Here is a 16,261-nt window from a genome sequence, read left to right on the forward strand (position 1 = left end):
TCAATTGAGTCAAAATTGGGGGCTGAGTAGCACACCATAGTCATAGTTTAACTTTTTTCTAATATTTTTCATTATCAAATATATAGTGAGTTTTGATTCAAAGAATCAAATCTATTTTAATGACTATCCCTTGTTAAGTTTGAAGAAATATTTTAATTATAAAATTAAATTTATAAATTAACTTGATTTGATATAATACATCAATTGTAAAGTAAATTTAACATATTATATAAAATCACGTCAATTTTTTAGTTTACTTCTGTATAATATTTTTATGAATGTAATGCCTCTCTTCAATTTATTAAAAAAAAAATGCTAATTGACATTTTTTGAGAGTGTAGTACTTTTTTCTTAAATGGAGAGAGACCAAGAGTTTCTAAAATGTTCGTGTTAAAATAGTACTTCTGAGTTCTGAACATTTAAGAAGATTTTGCTTTAAAGTTGAGTAACTTCTATGAATTTATAACTAGAAAATGAGAATGACAGCAAACTTTCCCTTTCATCTTGATCTGGTTATCATGCAATAAGTTTTGCCTCCTCCTGCATGTAACATTCCAACAACAAAATAGATGAAAAACACACTCAAGAACAAGGAAGCACAGAATCTGATTAATAATTATCGCATCACAACTCATCATAGATAGATTCATAGCTCTAGCCTATTTTATGCATGGGTGGTTTCAATACAACAGAAGGGAATTTAAGATTTTCCTGGACGTGCATGCATGCTGGGAAGACTAATGCTGTCCTTTTTAGGTAACTGAGATCAGTAAGAGATGACCCTAAAGCATCATTGAATCATATTCATGGGGTCTTATCTTTCGACCATAAGACAGAACAATCACAAAGTCCTTGGCTGAGCAGCCCAAAGATGTTTGAATTCTTTCTGACATTGGTTTTGTCTGTAACCACAAGTCTACCAAGTTATGAAATTGCTGTGTAGAAATTATTGGCTGACCACGTAACAAGATCTCCACCTGTAAGGATTTTTATTAATGTCAAGATAATATGATCGAACTACAGAAAAAGATATTCCCTACACACGCACGCACGTTTCTGTTTTAGACAAACGGACAAAGAGTAGAGTTACCTCGGCCTCGCTATCAAGATCCAGTTTTTTCACAAGATATTTTTTTATAAATGAAACGGGTAAACTACCATCCCTGTGACAATTTGAAGAGAAAATCAGTAAACATTGGGGGTATGTTCTCCGTGAAGTTACAGGAGTCACGGTAGAAATTATTCTAAAGGATGCTCTCATTTTAAGTTGATATCAAAACCCTTACATAAGCAAACAAACAAAACTGCTGCAACAAGTATCAACCAGAATAATTTGACAAAATCAAAATGCATGAGTTTCACAGTTAAATTGATGCAAACGACGATAATGAGCACTAATTGGATCGACTTCAGACAGTAACACATGTTGCCTCTAACACCTACAGAAAATTATGATCACATCACACATATGATGCAAAGGGATCCAATTCTAGTGATTATGAGCTGACAGATCAGCGTTGGACTACCTAGAGAAGGCAGATCAGCGTAAATCCGGCAGAAAAATGTGAAGATTCCATCTTAGCTATGAAAGGCTGGCATTCCTCAATTGGGCGCAGAACAGGGCTTTCCTTAGTTGGGCGAGGAATTGGGGCGGATATTGCGCACATGACAATATTTTGGCTATAACTTTGGTTACGGGTGTCAGAATCATGTATTAACCCCAATTCGAAAACCTCTCTTCGACACACATACCTTGGTCACTATGCTATGCCTAATGGTCCCTCTTTTGAGCTCAAAATCAGCCGTTTTCTCCTTCAAATTGTCATTTTTAGTTATTTTTTTCATTTTTTGTTATTTTTCTTTTATGGTAATGTTTATTTTGAGGAAAAATTTTATTCCGGATTTTCAGCTAGACTTTAGCAAGATACTTATTTTATTTCGTATTTTATTATTTGGTCATAATTGTACTTTTATCTCTTTTTCCTTAGCTATTTAAGCTCAGCTTGTGGGCTTCATAAGAGATATTCGATTTTTATAAATAAACTCTAATCTCAGAGTTTTCTCTTTGTTTGCGTTTTTCTCAATATCTCTAGCTTCCGAAGTTTAGCTAGCCGTCAGAATAATCCTTATTCTACATCCGGCGTCAACATCTATTGAAGGTGGTCTTCAAAGTTTACACCGTGGTGGAGACTGTTTGGGAGGTTAGTTTAACCTGAAGCTCATTCTTAACAACACAGCTAATAGTTAATGAAAATGGAGAGGATTAAGGAAAGCAATAATACAAGTACTGGCAGGAATTGGGGTTGATAAAACTCACCTAACCCGCAAGTAGCATGAGGATATCTGTGGCAAGGGTGCATCTCCTTCCCTGAAGTCATTAATCAAAAACAAAACTTAATATATGAATTGTGAATAACTCTTTATGATCAGTTCATTACACCAAAGGAATGGAATCTCACTGGTCATTAGAGGCAACTAATGAGAACCAAATTGGACTAAATCTTCTGTCATTCTTATAATCTACATCAATCAGAGCTTGTCCTGGAATATTAATCAAGCCTTCAGAGACAGCAGCTCTTCTTTGTCGAACACCATGGAACTTTCTAGTTTTCACTAAACTTGATGGTGCAGACGTTGAGCCATTGTCATCACCGTGGCCTTTTAATTTATTACCATGTCCCGTAATTTTGGCTTTAGGCAGTGCTGGCTTGACCACCATTCCATGCATGGTGAACTTAATAGATTTTGTTTGGCTTGCAGCTTTCACCTAGAAATTTATTCAAAAAATCAGTTTTCCTTCACACCGTTCAGGATGGTCCTCTGTTCCCTTTATTAGGTGCATATTGCTTATATGACTCAGCATTAGAAGAATTCTTCATCATAAAAGGATAATTATCAAGGAAGTTGTTATAAATTAAAGCATATTCTTAAACAAACTACATAGAAAAAATACAGACTATATCTTACAGATCAAACAAAACAAAAGTTTTTCCTCTTTTACCTGTCTTCTATTTTGCAAATTTTCATGTAGAGTCGCACTTGAGCTTAAACTTAGACGGTGATTTCCCACTTTCTTATCATCTCCCTCCTTTTCAACAGGCTCGTCAACATTAAGAGAAGGTTCAAGTAGAGGAATACACTTTCTTGCAGCACATTTTATTCTAGGTATGCTGGCCCTAAATGGAGAGAGGGATCTCTCCTTCCGTTTTCCAGAAAACAGAACTGAGGGTACCACCCCAGGTGCGTTGGCCTTTTTCCTTGCAAAAGGGAATATTCTAGCCCTTAAATCTTGAACATTGTGGTCTGCCCTGCAAATCAGCAAAAATTACAGCAACTTCAAACAATCTCAAACCACTTCTCCAGTTAAAATCATTTACAATTTTTCAATTTTTGTTGTATCTTTCAACTTAAGAGAGATTTTACGAAAAAATGTTTCTAAATATAATATAGTGAACAAACTGGACTACAGGCTCAAGCAAAGAATTGGGTTCAATGGCAAGCAACCAACAACCTTGCACTGGGGGAGGGGGGCAGGCAAAGGGAGGGGAGGTATATTCAGGTTTCCCTGTAGCAAGCATTATCAAAATTTCGTTAACATCTATTATTTGTCCCTTAATATATTTTTATATTACAAAACTTAAACTAATACGCATCAGAAAAAGGCCCCAAGAAAACCACTGATTTGGTAGCATCTAAAGAAAACACTATCTTAAGGTCATCAAAACGGGACCTCTTGTTCATACAAGCCAAAAACAACTGAAAGAGAATTATAACTACGTCTCAACAAGAATTAGTCCTTCCAAACTACTTGATCAACACTTGATAACCTTCAGAACTTCTAAGGTGATTAATTTCCTCTCTAAGTTGCTACAAATGCTTCCCACTAGAAATATGTCATTTAGAGTTTTGAGTATGCACTTTCAGAGCAGAGCTTTAACATGAAACTTTCATTCCAACAAAGCATGGAAGTCAATTTATTTTTTCCTCTCACCTTGGTGAAAATAAATGCAATGAGTCAAAATGAACGTTGACCATCTCAGACAGAAATCTCATCTACACACCTGATATACACTTTGCTTTCATGACAATGCTGCTTTGGTCCTGCAAACTGTTCAATTGCAATGTTCCAAAGCTGCATATGAGTTGGGGAAAGTATGCATCCTTTCCCCTACTGAACCAAAGAATATAGTTGCATATACTTACATTGAACAACAATTTTATTAAAACTTTGAGCATCTGATCCCTTACGTTTTGCAGGCCTTAATAACTCAATAAGAGAGAGAGAGAGAGAGAGAGAGAGAGAGCAGTTGAGCATGCAAATCACATGTATAATAATAATAAGGAAGAATAAAGAAGTATCACTTTGGCATGCCATACATGCAGTTAATATAATCATAAAGCAAGTTGCAACTTCGTAATTTCCAAATTCGTGGGAATAATGATGATGAAATACCTTAGTTTCTCTAGTGGAGCACAACCCAAATCTTTATTGCACACGGGACAGTGATTCAACTCCTCACTAGTTAGCTTCTCATATATGCACTTCCTGCAAACTGTTTACTAATTTTTAAACAAGAACACTAGATATTGTTTGAGAGTAGATATATACTTGATATTCAATGCACCAAACTTGCAATGTTGGTTATGCTGAAATGTCATTGATATGCGATGCACCAAACTTGCAATGACATAACAAACCAGTAAGCCTTATAGCCCTTATCAGCAGAAACAAATACAGGCCAGGAGTCAATGCATATTACATTACTAGAGGGTTTTGTCCGAACCATACAAAAATGAAACGTTAAAAGGGAGAAAAAGAACAACACGGCAAGAAACCATTATTCATACCCAACTAAACGCAAATAATGAGACCTAAATTTATAATCCCACAGAAATTAAGGGAAATTGACCGTTATGGTTTTTGTATAGGATTAGCGCTTGGTGGAAAGTAAAAACTGATTAAAGTGCTGAAATTAAATCAAATCTGAGGTCAATGCATATGACATTACTAGAGGGTTTTGTCCAAACCATACAATAATGAAACGTTTTTTAAAAAAAAAAAAAAAAAAAAAAAAAAACGACAACGCAAGAAAAGAAACCTCATGTCCAACGAAGATGCAAATTATGAGATCTACATTTATACTCTTTTCATAGGGCATCAGCCTTTGGTGCAAATCAAAAAATTTGGGTGTTGAGAGTACCTCAATACCTTTTAACATACTCCACTACTATTTATTACTTTATTACTACTTTTCATTTACTTTTTACTACTATTCATTACTTTTTACTAATATTCAATATTCTATTATTACATTTTACCTACTTTTTTACTACTATTCACAACATACCTCAAAATTTCTCAACACCCAAACCCTTATGCAGCCGCGAAGCAGCTTTTAGGACACAGCAATTACCTCCACAGATACAATCCAGCATGCAGTATGCATGGCCATCCTCAGGAAAACTTCCTCTTACTTATTTTATTCTACAAACTACCATATCTCGAAGCTCAAGTCTGCCATTACTGAAATTTAAGAAAACCCGAGGTCCCCAACAGTGATTACTAACATAAAGTGCTTTCTTTGAGTCGACTGATCACAATGAACCAACGCGACAAGAATGCAAATTGATGAAGACCCGAGGCATAAAAGAAATTGAATATTATTTACCCAGATCGCAGAATTGATTTAGAAACAAGAATATATACAAGATATCAGACTTCAAATGCCAAAAGGAAAGACTGAACGTAAACCACAATGAACCAAGAAAAAAAAAGGGAAAGAATATTAGACTATACATAAAATGATAAAATCAAATAGAAAAACTCAGAAATTGGAGAAACGTAACCGTGAGAAACAGAGAGAGTTAGAGGGAGAGAAGCACTCACAGGTGTGGAGGCACTCAGATATGGTGGTGGCGTCTTTGAAGAGCTTATTGCATAAAGGACAGGTCATGCATACGGCGAGTTTCTCCCACTGTAGCTTAACCACCTGGCCTGTCATCACCATCTTCTGCTTCTCCGTCCCCCTCTGACCCCACACACACATAAAAAAAAACGTAAGCGCCTCCTTATTCACGTCACCAACAGACTAAAAATCATGAGTTTTGCCACCGTTGTGGACGAGAGAACACGTCAATCACGAAGAAAAATTTTTTCTTGTGTTGGCTCTGCCTTTTGGTGGGCGAGAAAAAAAGAGAGACAGAGTGAGGAAGTGTTGGATTTTGGAGTGTTCCCGCTGGTCCTGTTCGATTTGGAGAATGGCAAAAGAAGTCAATGTCGATGATCCGTTCGAGGCGCAATGGTAGAAACGGTACCCAAAACCATGAAGACCTTACGAGTTATGGCTGATGTTTTCTTTGCGAGAGATACGAAGGCCAACTGAGTTCGAGTCTTTGAGGGCGAGGTGCCTGCGTGATAGCGATTGGGGATGCATAGTCTGCGCAGGTGATGGCTATGGTTTTAACCTGCGCATCCTGAGTTTTTTCTTTTTCTTTTTTTAAATGTTTTGTTAATGAAAGGATTTCGTAAAATAAAATTTATAAATAAAATGACTTATTTCAACTTTACTTTTATTATAAAATATATTTAACGCCTTAATTCTAATCATAATGAACTTAGTTTTGTAGTTTTAAATTTATTAGAACTCCTGTTTTCAGTAACCTAATATGTTACAAAATAATGAAAATATCATGAGAAAATTTAATAATTATTTATCTAATTGTGATTTTTCTTTGAGTAACGTTTGTTATATTTACCTCTCTCATGTTGTAGGCTGAGTTGAAATGTCTTGGTATTAAAATAGAAATAATTCTACTTATCATCCTCAAACATCATATTTTATTTAATTTTTTTTCCTATAATAAGTATGTGATATATGGATAATAAATAGAACAACTCAATTAGTTTAATAAAAATAAAATAAAATAAAATAATAATAATAAAGAATTTTAAAATATATAAAATATATGGTGTGAAATGATAAGTTATATCCCTCACTGAAGGGTTCCACCCTCAACACAAATTTGACAAACATATGTGATATATAGAATAATGGTTTAAACAAGTTTTTTTTAATGAGAAATTGTCATCATTCATTTATTAGATAAACTTATATATGACCGTATACATTCTGGAATGTTTTTATATATTATTTTCTTTTGTGGCTAATATAGTTTTCACTATTACTTATACTCTTTACAGATAAATATGTAAAAAATAATATTCTTTATTAAGCATAGATTCAACCTCACCCTTCATAGAAAGAAAAGACTTAATCTTTACATACAAGCGTCCGAAAGATAAACTTTTTTTTTTATTATAAATAGACAATTTTTGTACAATCATTTTGTAAAAATGTAAACCCCACGATGAGAAAATGTCAAAAAAAAAATATTATTTTTACGTGAGACCTATCTTTTTATAAAAAGGTATACTTTAAATTTATACATAACATTATTCTTTTATACAAATGATGACGTGTCAATCAATTTTGTTGAATAAAAATGGCATAATTATTATCTCTTAACCTTAGTTAAAAAAAAAAAAAAAAAAAACTTATCTCGACTAAAAAATAAAGACGTAGCACAAGTAGAGCCCATGATTGCATAGACGTCTCTGATATCGTCTCACTTGGATATTGTGCGGATTGGTCGCCTTGCTGTACTTAGTATAGATTCTGAACATGGGTAACTCGTGCAGTTTGCTGCACTTCTACCTCTTAGCGTGTGAGAGAGCATAGAGTGGGTCCTATTATCTGAAGGAGATTGCAAAGAACCGTGCATTTTACACTCGTACCTAACTTTATTCATGTATAAAGTAGTGTTTTTATGGTCAAAGATTGTGAACCAGGACTCTCCAATGTCGCGTGCTGCTTCATGACCCCTCTCATCTGACTCGTATTAAATGGCAGTCCACTCACTGATACATCACATATATTTGTCAGATTTGTGCAGTGTCCGGTAAGGGTGGAACCCTTCAGTTGCATACATCCATGTTCTTCCTGCTATGTTTGATTTTGATCCATCAAAAGTCTATAGGAGTAACTAATAACCATTTATCCAAAAATCATATTCTCTAGCGTTTCCACTCCACTTATCTATCAGTATCGAGACACTATATTTATACATCGTATCAAGGTATTAAGATAACTCGAACTCATGATATGTCTCTACTTTGATATTAAGACATTTCAACTCAACCTATAGATCACCTTATGTGACTCGAACTCCATTCGTGACTCAAACTCATGCGATGTTCCATACTCTAAGATCAATTATTGAATAAATAATTGATCTTTGATACTTCTAAAACTAATGAATATTGACTTGGTCAAAACTTTAACTTCTAGGACAATAAATGAAAATGGCAAAAGAGAGATGCTGGGAATGTCACTCAGTCACCATGCTCGTCTTCTTTGTTATTTCGTTTGATCTTCATGCATCTTTACACTCGTTGTTCTTTGGTATTTGTCTTTTAAAATAGTTCTAAGGTATAATTTATTCCGCATTAATTTTCTTGACTTACATCCTGATCTACTGATTCCAGATGTTAGTAAAATTGGTAAGTATAGAAAAGATATACGATGGGAACTTGTTGCCCATGTCAGAGAACCATTGCAAAAGTCTTAAAAATGTAACTCATTACAAATATATTGTGGTTAGCATTCTGCCATTCACCTTATGTTCAACATTTCAACCAAATGCTGATGTTTATAAGAACAATAAGAAAGAATGTGAATCAAAATTGGAACAATAAATTACCCAGCCGACTGTTTTCACACTTATATGAGTTGGCTCCTAGCATCAATAAATCAGATTGTTCATAAATTAGCTAACTCGCCATGTTCCTCCCTTTGTATTAAAACCCAGCTGCCATAGGCACAGGCGATCCTTGTTGAAACTTTAATCTAGAGAGAGAGAGATTGAGTAAAGTAATTTACCATACCGTGCATAATAAGCGAGCCAGTGCTCAAGCATAAGACTCCTTTCCAGCAGGAATACTTCCCGTGTGAGTATGAATTCAAGATCCAATCAAACCTTTGTGGCGAGCATGATAAACAATTAGTAGAAAGAGAAAAGTACAACTGATTCCCGTGACAATGACCACCTGCCAACACAAACGGGGAGATCATTCAACATTTTGATACAATTTCATCCATCAGCCTGCAGTCAAATTTACAAGCAGAAATTACTAGCATACCCATTTAAACATATATCCATGGTTATCATTCCAAGTATACGGGATGTTCATGCCAAATATTGCGGCCACCAAAGAAAAGATCGATACACAAACAGTTCCAGAACTTAGAAAGAGCTCCAACTGCAGCCATTAAGTAGATGATGATAATGTATACGTATATAAACAACAGAAACATTCCAGGACTTAGCAATATCCCCATTGATACTAAATACAAGATTAGACAAGGAAGTTTGAAGCACCTGAATCAGCTGATTTCGATGATTGTCGAGCTGCAGAATAATCGAAGTTTTATTCCAGATCATATAAGATGCTCTAATGGCCGGGAACAAAAAAATCTTAAATTCTTGGTTGGTTACCTGAATATTGATGTAATCTTCTGTATCATCAATGTATTCTCGCAGCTGCAGCTCAAAATAAGCAATTAAAAAGTTATTTAAGTACGATAAAAGAATTATCAAACTTCAAAAAGATTATTTGAACTGAACAAACATATAGCAGGAGTTATTTGAAATGAACAAACAGAATCATGTACGAGGAAGAAGCAACACAGATCACAAAAGCCGTCCTTGTTTTAGTTCAACTTATCATTAGGCCTGCCTTTCCAAAGGGGGTTATTCTATTCTGGTCTTTGCCGACAATGTCCAGGCTATGCAAAATTGCAAATGACCTTTAGCACCAGAATTTCAGCGAATGTATAAAAGGAACAAGCACATTAACAGTAAATGCTTATCCAGGGACTGGAAATGGTTATGAAATCCACGAGCAAACTGTTCATAATAGCCAAGCAATATAGGTCCATCACGTCATGATTATATTTTCTAATTTTCTAAACCAGGTTTATTACCCCCATTTTTTTATATATGTACATACATAAATACATGCATATGTAAAATATAGATACTGATATAGACCCATGTATAGAAGACCTAAAAAAAACCTGAAAAGAATTCCCCATCTATGCATGTATAGCCCCAGGCCATTATACCAATAATGTCAAGATACTTCTGCTTATAAAAAGAAAGAGAACTTTCAAAGTCACAAACTAACAATTTGTTCAGCAAACTAACAGACTAGCTCCAGAAACAAAAACCGAAGTTCCAACTTATCTCCCCCACTAGTCAATTCAAAAATTACTCACCAGTCACTGATTACTAGCATCTGCCATTCATGGTTTTTTCAACTATCACATGTCTCATATCAGTCAAAAAGAATCCACTGAAAAGTACCAATAGACAAAACATACAGACAAATTAAAAAGTAAAGTATAAAATAGCACATACCGTGGTTAATTTGTTCAATGTGCCATCAATTTGCATAAAGTAAGCCTGCAAAATATATTACAGTTGAGACTTCACTTCAGAAAAACATGACATGATAAGTAAATAAACATTACAACCTCCAGTAACATTTCAAGCTCCTCAACATCATTCTCATCTCCCCGGACTGTGGCCACACTTGCTCTACTTGCTCTGGATATCTTTGAGCCAATGGTTGGGGATACAGCAAACCAACTGGCAGCACCAGAGCCACTAACTGGTGAAGACGCACCAGCCAACTTTCTCGACAAGTAAAGGTCAGCCATATCATCATCATCATCAAGTAGTTGTTCAAGTTCATCTCTAACCTGCAATTAGTGACAAGCAGCAGATTGCTCATTGCCCAATGTACTTTTTTTTATCAGTACTCATTGCTCAACGTATAAGTAAAGCAAACATAAATTATACTCATTTTCCCTCATTGCAACCTAATAAAGTAAATTATTATCAAATACACACGAGGAAAAAATCAGAGAGATAATGTTCGAAATATTTTCCTATTGGACTACACTCACGCGCGACATGCCCCAATGGGAATGGGGATGGGGATGCTGCTGCTGATGAAAATAGAATAATAGACAGAATCACAAATAGAATTCTCAACAACTTCCACTGAGGTGGCGTTGCATACTTAAAGCAATTAAATGATATCTGTCAAGGTTTCAAGAGTTTTCTTTATCAGTGCTGTATTCTCTAATTTGTTTTTATTTTCCTAAAACTATAGAATGGAGACAATCTACTTCAACTAATTGGAATATTAATTGAAGAAAATGGTTTAGATGCTCTGGATTTTTGCACATAGAGATCATCTCAGCACCTTCATTTTTGCCCACCCAAATCTATATGGCCAGTTATGCAAGCAATCCAAAGCCATGGCTAAGTGAAATGCAAAGAAACCGCCCAAATCTATGAAATATTTTTTCTAGGATAGGTCTGTTTTTCAAGCTTCAAAATTTCCATATTTCTTGGTTTTATAACTGTAACAATACTCACTCTTTACTCATCCCAAAATTACTCATAAAAAAATACTCACTCGGATGCAAACAAATCAAAGATAAATACAAGTTGGTTGAGTCAGGTAACTTTCAAGGGCCAAATTCTACATAACAGGTCATTGGCTTATACAATAATCCCTAAATATTTATTTTATAAATCTTTGAAAAGAAATTGATAATGCCTATATGTTGGACATAAAATTACTTAAAAGGTATACCATGCATTGATATTCATTAGTACATTAGGTAGAGAGGAGGAGAATAAAAACTATATTTGAATAATTTTTTTTTTTTAAAAAGAAAAAATAAAGGAAAAAAAAAAAAAGATATTTGGAGAACGAAAGGTCCATAATCCATATTATACAAATTCTTCACAGGATAAATCACTATAAGGACTTACAAAAAAAATACTAAAAGGAGGGGCTTTGACTATATAATAAATTTGCCTTCTAGCATCTAGATGTACAGTGTGGCTCACATTACAACAAATGCGCATACCTTTTGGACCCGAGCAGTCAACCTTGTCATTGAACTCTTTAATTTGCGAACCCTGTCCAAGTTACGGCTACTAATCTGTAGAGTTTTTCTGATAAGTAATTGAAAATTTTTGTTGAAAAGCACAAAAGCTTATTCTAAGTAAACATGATGAATACGAGAGAGAGAGAGAGAGAGAGAGAGAGAGAGAGAGAGAGAGAGAGAGAGAGAGAGAGAGAGAAACTCATGAAAAACCAGCCCATTAAAATCTATAGCGGCTGCCCAAAGAATTGGAGTATTGAAGAAAGAAGAAATAAACCACAAGACCAAAGAGAGTTACAATAGCGGACAGTAGAAAACAATGATGAAGATAAAAGGAGCCCAAAGTCCCAACCCAATGGGAGAAATGATTATGACTGATCCCTTCTATAAGAGATGGAGTAGAAACGTAGTTTTAAGAGAAATTACAAGAATTTAGATATGAGTACAAGGATGCATATACAAAAGCAAAATAGACCTAAAAGCTAAAATTACGAAAAAGCATAGAGAAACTATAAAAAAGAGCCAAGCCAAAAGTTGTAAAATTTAACACAAATATGGTGAACTCTCCAGAGAAAAGAGTCAATATTAACCCATCTAAAAATAATGCTCCCCTCGAGCTCCAACTGAAAATCCAAAACTAGAGAATAGCAAAGAGGCCCTAAGTGACCGACCATGGAAGTACCAACATCTTACCTTCATAAAAATACCAAAGACCTAAACAACTCTCTTTGGACAGTCCCACATCTTCAAATACACAGATTCTCATACAGCCATTTTTTTACATGTAAAATGAAAATTTTATTAATATGAATGAAGTAGGCTAAGCCCATGTACAAAGGAAGTATACAAAAGAACACGATTCTCATACAACCATAGAGCGCTTGGAGTAAAATATTCACTAAAATGATGCTCCATTGGTATCTGAGTAGCAAAAGCCCAATGTAACTCTCATATTTCTCTGTGTGGAGTTATAAAAAATGAAGACAGAGAAGAAAATAGAATGGAGATGCTAAAAAGCTTCCAAGAATTATTTTGGACACGTTAAACACAACTCAACTAGGAGAAACAACCGAGAACAATACTAGAGGGGCAGGATGGGTTGGGTAACTACGAAAGCAGCCAGATGGGGACAAATTTGAAGAAGAAGAGACACAGAAATACTCACCTTAGAGGTCAGCTCGTCAAGTGCAGGGTATGCAGCACTCTCCAATTCTGTTGTACGGGCGGCAAGGAAACTACAAATAGCTTCCAAAGCTACCTCCAGGGCCCGGAACTCAAATGGAGACTCTACATTGCATAATCTAGACAATTTAGATATCAAGAAATGAAACGAGGACTGAGATTAGGAAGTTTTATATAAAAAACACTAATAATTAAAGAGAGAGAGAGAGAGATGAAGAACATAATACAGTTTCGAAACACACCAAGGACAGTCCCAACTCTTCACCAATCTAATTTTCTTTAACTTTTAAACCACTAAATCAAATATCACATACCATCTTCTTCACTGGCCTCGACATCATTTTGCCCACCTGGGTACTCTTTTCCGTTGGGTTGACCTTGGCGAATGGCATTGACAGGAGGTAAACGCCTTTGAAGTTCCTCAACGACAGGGACAACATTTTCATCATCCCGAAGCAATACCTATCCCACAATAAAAAATAAAAATAAAAATACAATCCCGTTCAGCAAACAAAGCTCAAACTCAAAACTCAATAAATACTGCACTCGTTTTTTTTTTTTTTTTTTTTTTTGCCACTTATTAAATGCCATTCATCAATCAGCTCATAGAGTTTGAGTCAATAGCAGATTCTTTGCTTCGTCCATTAGACATGAATTAGCTCAACTCTCACCCAGTTGATTAATTGATCACCGCAAAGAGAAAAAGTATAATGGATCATCAATGCTACCATTACCAGCAAAATGAAAGCAGTTAAATTGACAGAGTAAATACACTACAAAACACATCTGAAAATGAAACCGAAGCTCGAGTCGACGGGACCCAGTCAAGAGAGAGACTGACCTCTTCGGCAGTGATAATTGCCTTGATATGCTGAAAGCCCCAACAAAAAAATCAACAAAAAATCCATCAGTCTCAAAATATTCGAAGAGAATAGAATGAGAAGAGTCAAATAGGCCCCTCCTTTCCCCACCTCAAGAAAAAATAAAAAAGAAGAGAGAGAGAGAGAGAGAGAGAGAGAGAGAGAGAGAGAGAGAGAGAGAGAGAAAATAACCTCCAAGTTGAGAACGATGGCCCTGTCGCGGCCGAGGATGGCGGAGGGGTAGGACAACAAGGGGTCGAGGATACGGAGATCGCGAGCATGGATGTGGACACGGTGCATGATAGCGTACTTGTCGACGTCCAGGACGGTCCGTTCCCCCTTACAGTCCAACATTATCCAGCTCCGAGCCAGCATCTGGCTCTTCTTCTTCGGAACCAACGCCGCACCGGGGTCCGCGGGCACCACCTCCATGTCCCGTGCCATCGATGTCTTTCTCCCTCTCCCTCACCGCTTCTCACATTCCGATCCCGAATTCTCTTTAGAAACAGAAATCCCTAACCACCGAATTTTTGTAAATCACCTAATTGCTGTAGAATTACGATCAAGTGAGGGAATTGGGCCGATTGGCTTTGAAAGCGGATAAAGGACATAGCTTTTTTAAATTATAATAATAGCTTTATATAATTTAAGGGATTATATTTTTGGCATATCGAACTTTATAAGATGCCGTATATGATTCTTATTGTCATTAACAACTACACCTCTCTTTGTCCAAAAAAAAAAAAAACCTACACCTCTTAAGTACAACCGCTTATACGTGCGAGTCCAATGTTTATAACATGATGTTTTTTAACTTTTATACATAGCTAATTTTCAAGTTCTTGGAGTCGGAAGATGTTCGTCTCTCGATGTATACCACAATCCGGATTGCTGTGGCTTACGACGTGTTTACTCATTGCTGTCGTGAACTAGGCAATTCACAAAGGAAAAGTGACCTGGGGAAGAATGTAGAGCACTGCTTTGCAGGCGTCAACGTCTGCTTGAGGGAACACGGAAGAATCTGGAGCTGGCTATAATTTCAAAGTATTACAATAGGGAATTGCTTCTCCCACAGAAGGTGGTCACCGATGGTAGCCACCGACTGTGGATTTTTATTTTTATTTTATTTTTATATTTTTTACTTAATAGTTAAGTAAATATTTTTTAATAATTTTTTTATTTTAATTTTTTTAAATATTTAATGAGTTTAAAAAATAATTTTTTTAAAAAAAAAAAAGATAAAGAAATTTTGCCTGTTCGGTGGCCTCCCTTATGCCGTCCATTACAATATAACATAATATCGATAAATATTAAATAGTAATAAAATAATTTTAAAATATTTGTAAATAGTTATCTTTCTAATCAGATCCTTCATTTTTATTTTTCAAAAGCAGTTTACATGTGAATACAGAAAACGACATAACAGTTGTTGTTCCATTGCCTGAATTAAAAAAAGAAAAAAAAAATCTTTTGGAGCGGGTGGTGGCAAACAAACAAGTATATTCATCGAAATTTTTCTACATATAAATAAAATCATTTATTAATTTACGTATCAATATTTTTTTTTATATTTAAAATTTAAATTAACATTATTTTCAATAAAATATACCTTTTGACTAATTACTTTAGATTGGTGCACATATTAATGTACAGTTATACTTATAACTAGATTTTTTCATATTTATCAACAGGCAAAAAGCCATCTGTATTGAATTTAAAAATTATCTCAATTCATTTTATTTAATTGAGCAATGCTACATACAGTCCTCAAATGGAGACTGAAATCTAGATTTAGAAAATTTTATCTTTAAAATTTTTTAAAATTATAAAAATATCATTCTTAAAATAATTTTTTTTATTTGATAAAGGACTGCAAATAAAATTTTTCTATTTAATTTAATCATTATAATTTTTCTATAACTTTTAAATAAAATATAATAAATAATTTAATTTTTTTAAATTAAAAAATAAAAAATTAAATTTTAATAATAATTTATTCAACTTTCATTTCAACTCAACAAACTCACTGTCCTAAACTCTCCTTAATGTTTGTTAGTTAGTTTCTATCAAAAATAACTGCATCCACTTTTTCTATTCTTTGACATCTATAATTCACATACAACTCATTTATTGTTATCTCAGCAATATATAATATTATTTGGTATGCCAACGACCACAATAATTGTAGATATC

The 16,261-nt window shown here is 34.7% G+C and overlaps 2 protein-coding genes across 4 annotated transcripts; both read right to left on the minus strand.

Annotated features, from left to right (window-relative positions):
- Nucleotides 1-491: 491 nt before the first annotated feature.
- LOC122300722 (E3 ubiquitin protein ligase DRIP2-like) lies at nt 492-6,526 on the minus strand. Of its 3 annotated transcripts, XM_043111577.1 has the most exons (8): nt 6,337-6,526; nt 5,888-6,242; nt 4,454-4,553; nt 3,002-3,308; nt 2,460-2,767; nt 2,318-2,368; nt 1,091-1,163; nt 492-977 (listed from the first exon to the last, which is right to left on the minus strand). In XM_043111577.1, exons 2-8 carry the CDS (start codon nt 6,045-6,047, stop codon nt 783-785), a joined length of 1,194 nt encoding a protein of 397 aa, XP_042967511.1. In that variant the 5' UTR covers nt 6,048-6,242; nt 6,337-6,526; the 3' UTR covers nt 492-782. The 3 variants fall into 3 exon arrangements, with proteins under 3 accessions (XP_042967511.1, XP_042967510.1, XP_042967512.1); XM_043111576.1 differs by having other exon boundaries at nt 5,888-6,526; XM_043111578.1 differs by lacking the exons at nt 4,454-4,553; nt 5,888-6,242; nt 6,337-6,526 and adding an exon at nt 3,992-4,432.
- Nucleotides 6,527-8,600: 2,074 nt separating this feature from the next.
- On the minus strand, nt 8,601-14,803 carry LOC122300723 (magnesium transporter MRS2-I-like). Its single transcript, XM_043111579.1, has 11 exons — nt 14,261-14,803; nt 14,050-14,079; nt 13,523-13,670; nt 13,192-13,313; nt 12,009-12,083; nt 10,596-10,823; nt 10,480-10,524; nt 9,556-9,600; nt 9,439-9,468; nt 9,200-9,319; nt 8,601-9,106 (listed from the first exon to the last, which is right to left on the minus strand). The coding sequence occupies exons 1-11, from the start codon at nt 14,510-14,512 to the stop codon at nt 9,020-9,022; spliced, it is 1,182 nt and encodes a 393-aa protein (XP_042967513.1). The 5' UTR covers nt 14,513-14,803; the 3' UTR covers nt 8,601-9,019.
- Nucleotides 14,804-16,261: the final 1,458 nt, after the last annotated feature.

Source organism: Carya illinoinensis, chromosome 2 (assembly GCF_018687715.1).
Source record: "Carya illinoinensis cultivar Pawnee chromosome 2, C.illinoinensisPawnee_v1, whole genome shotgun sequence".
NCBI classification, from domain to species: Eukaryota; Viridiplantae; Streptophyta; class Magnoliopsida; order Fagales; family Juglandaceae; genus Carya; species Carya illinoinensis.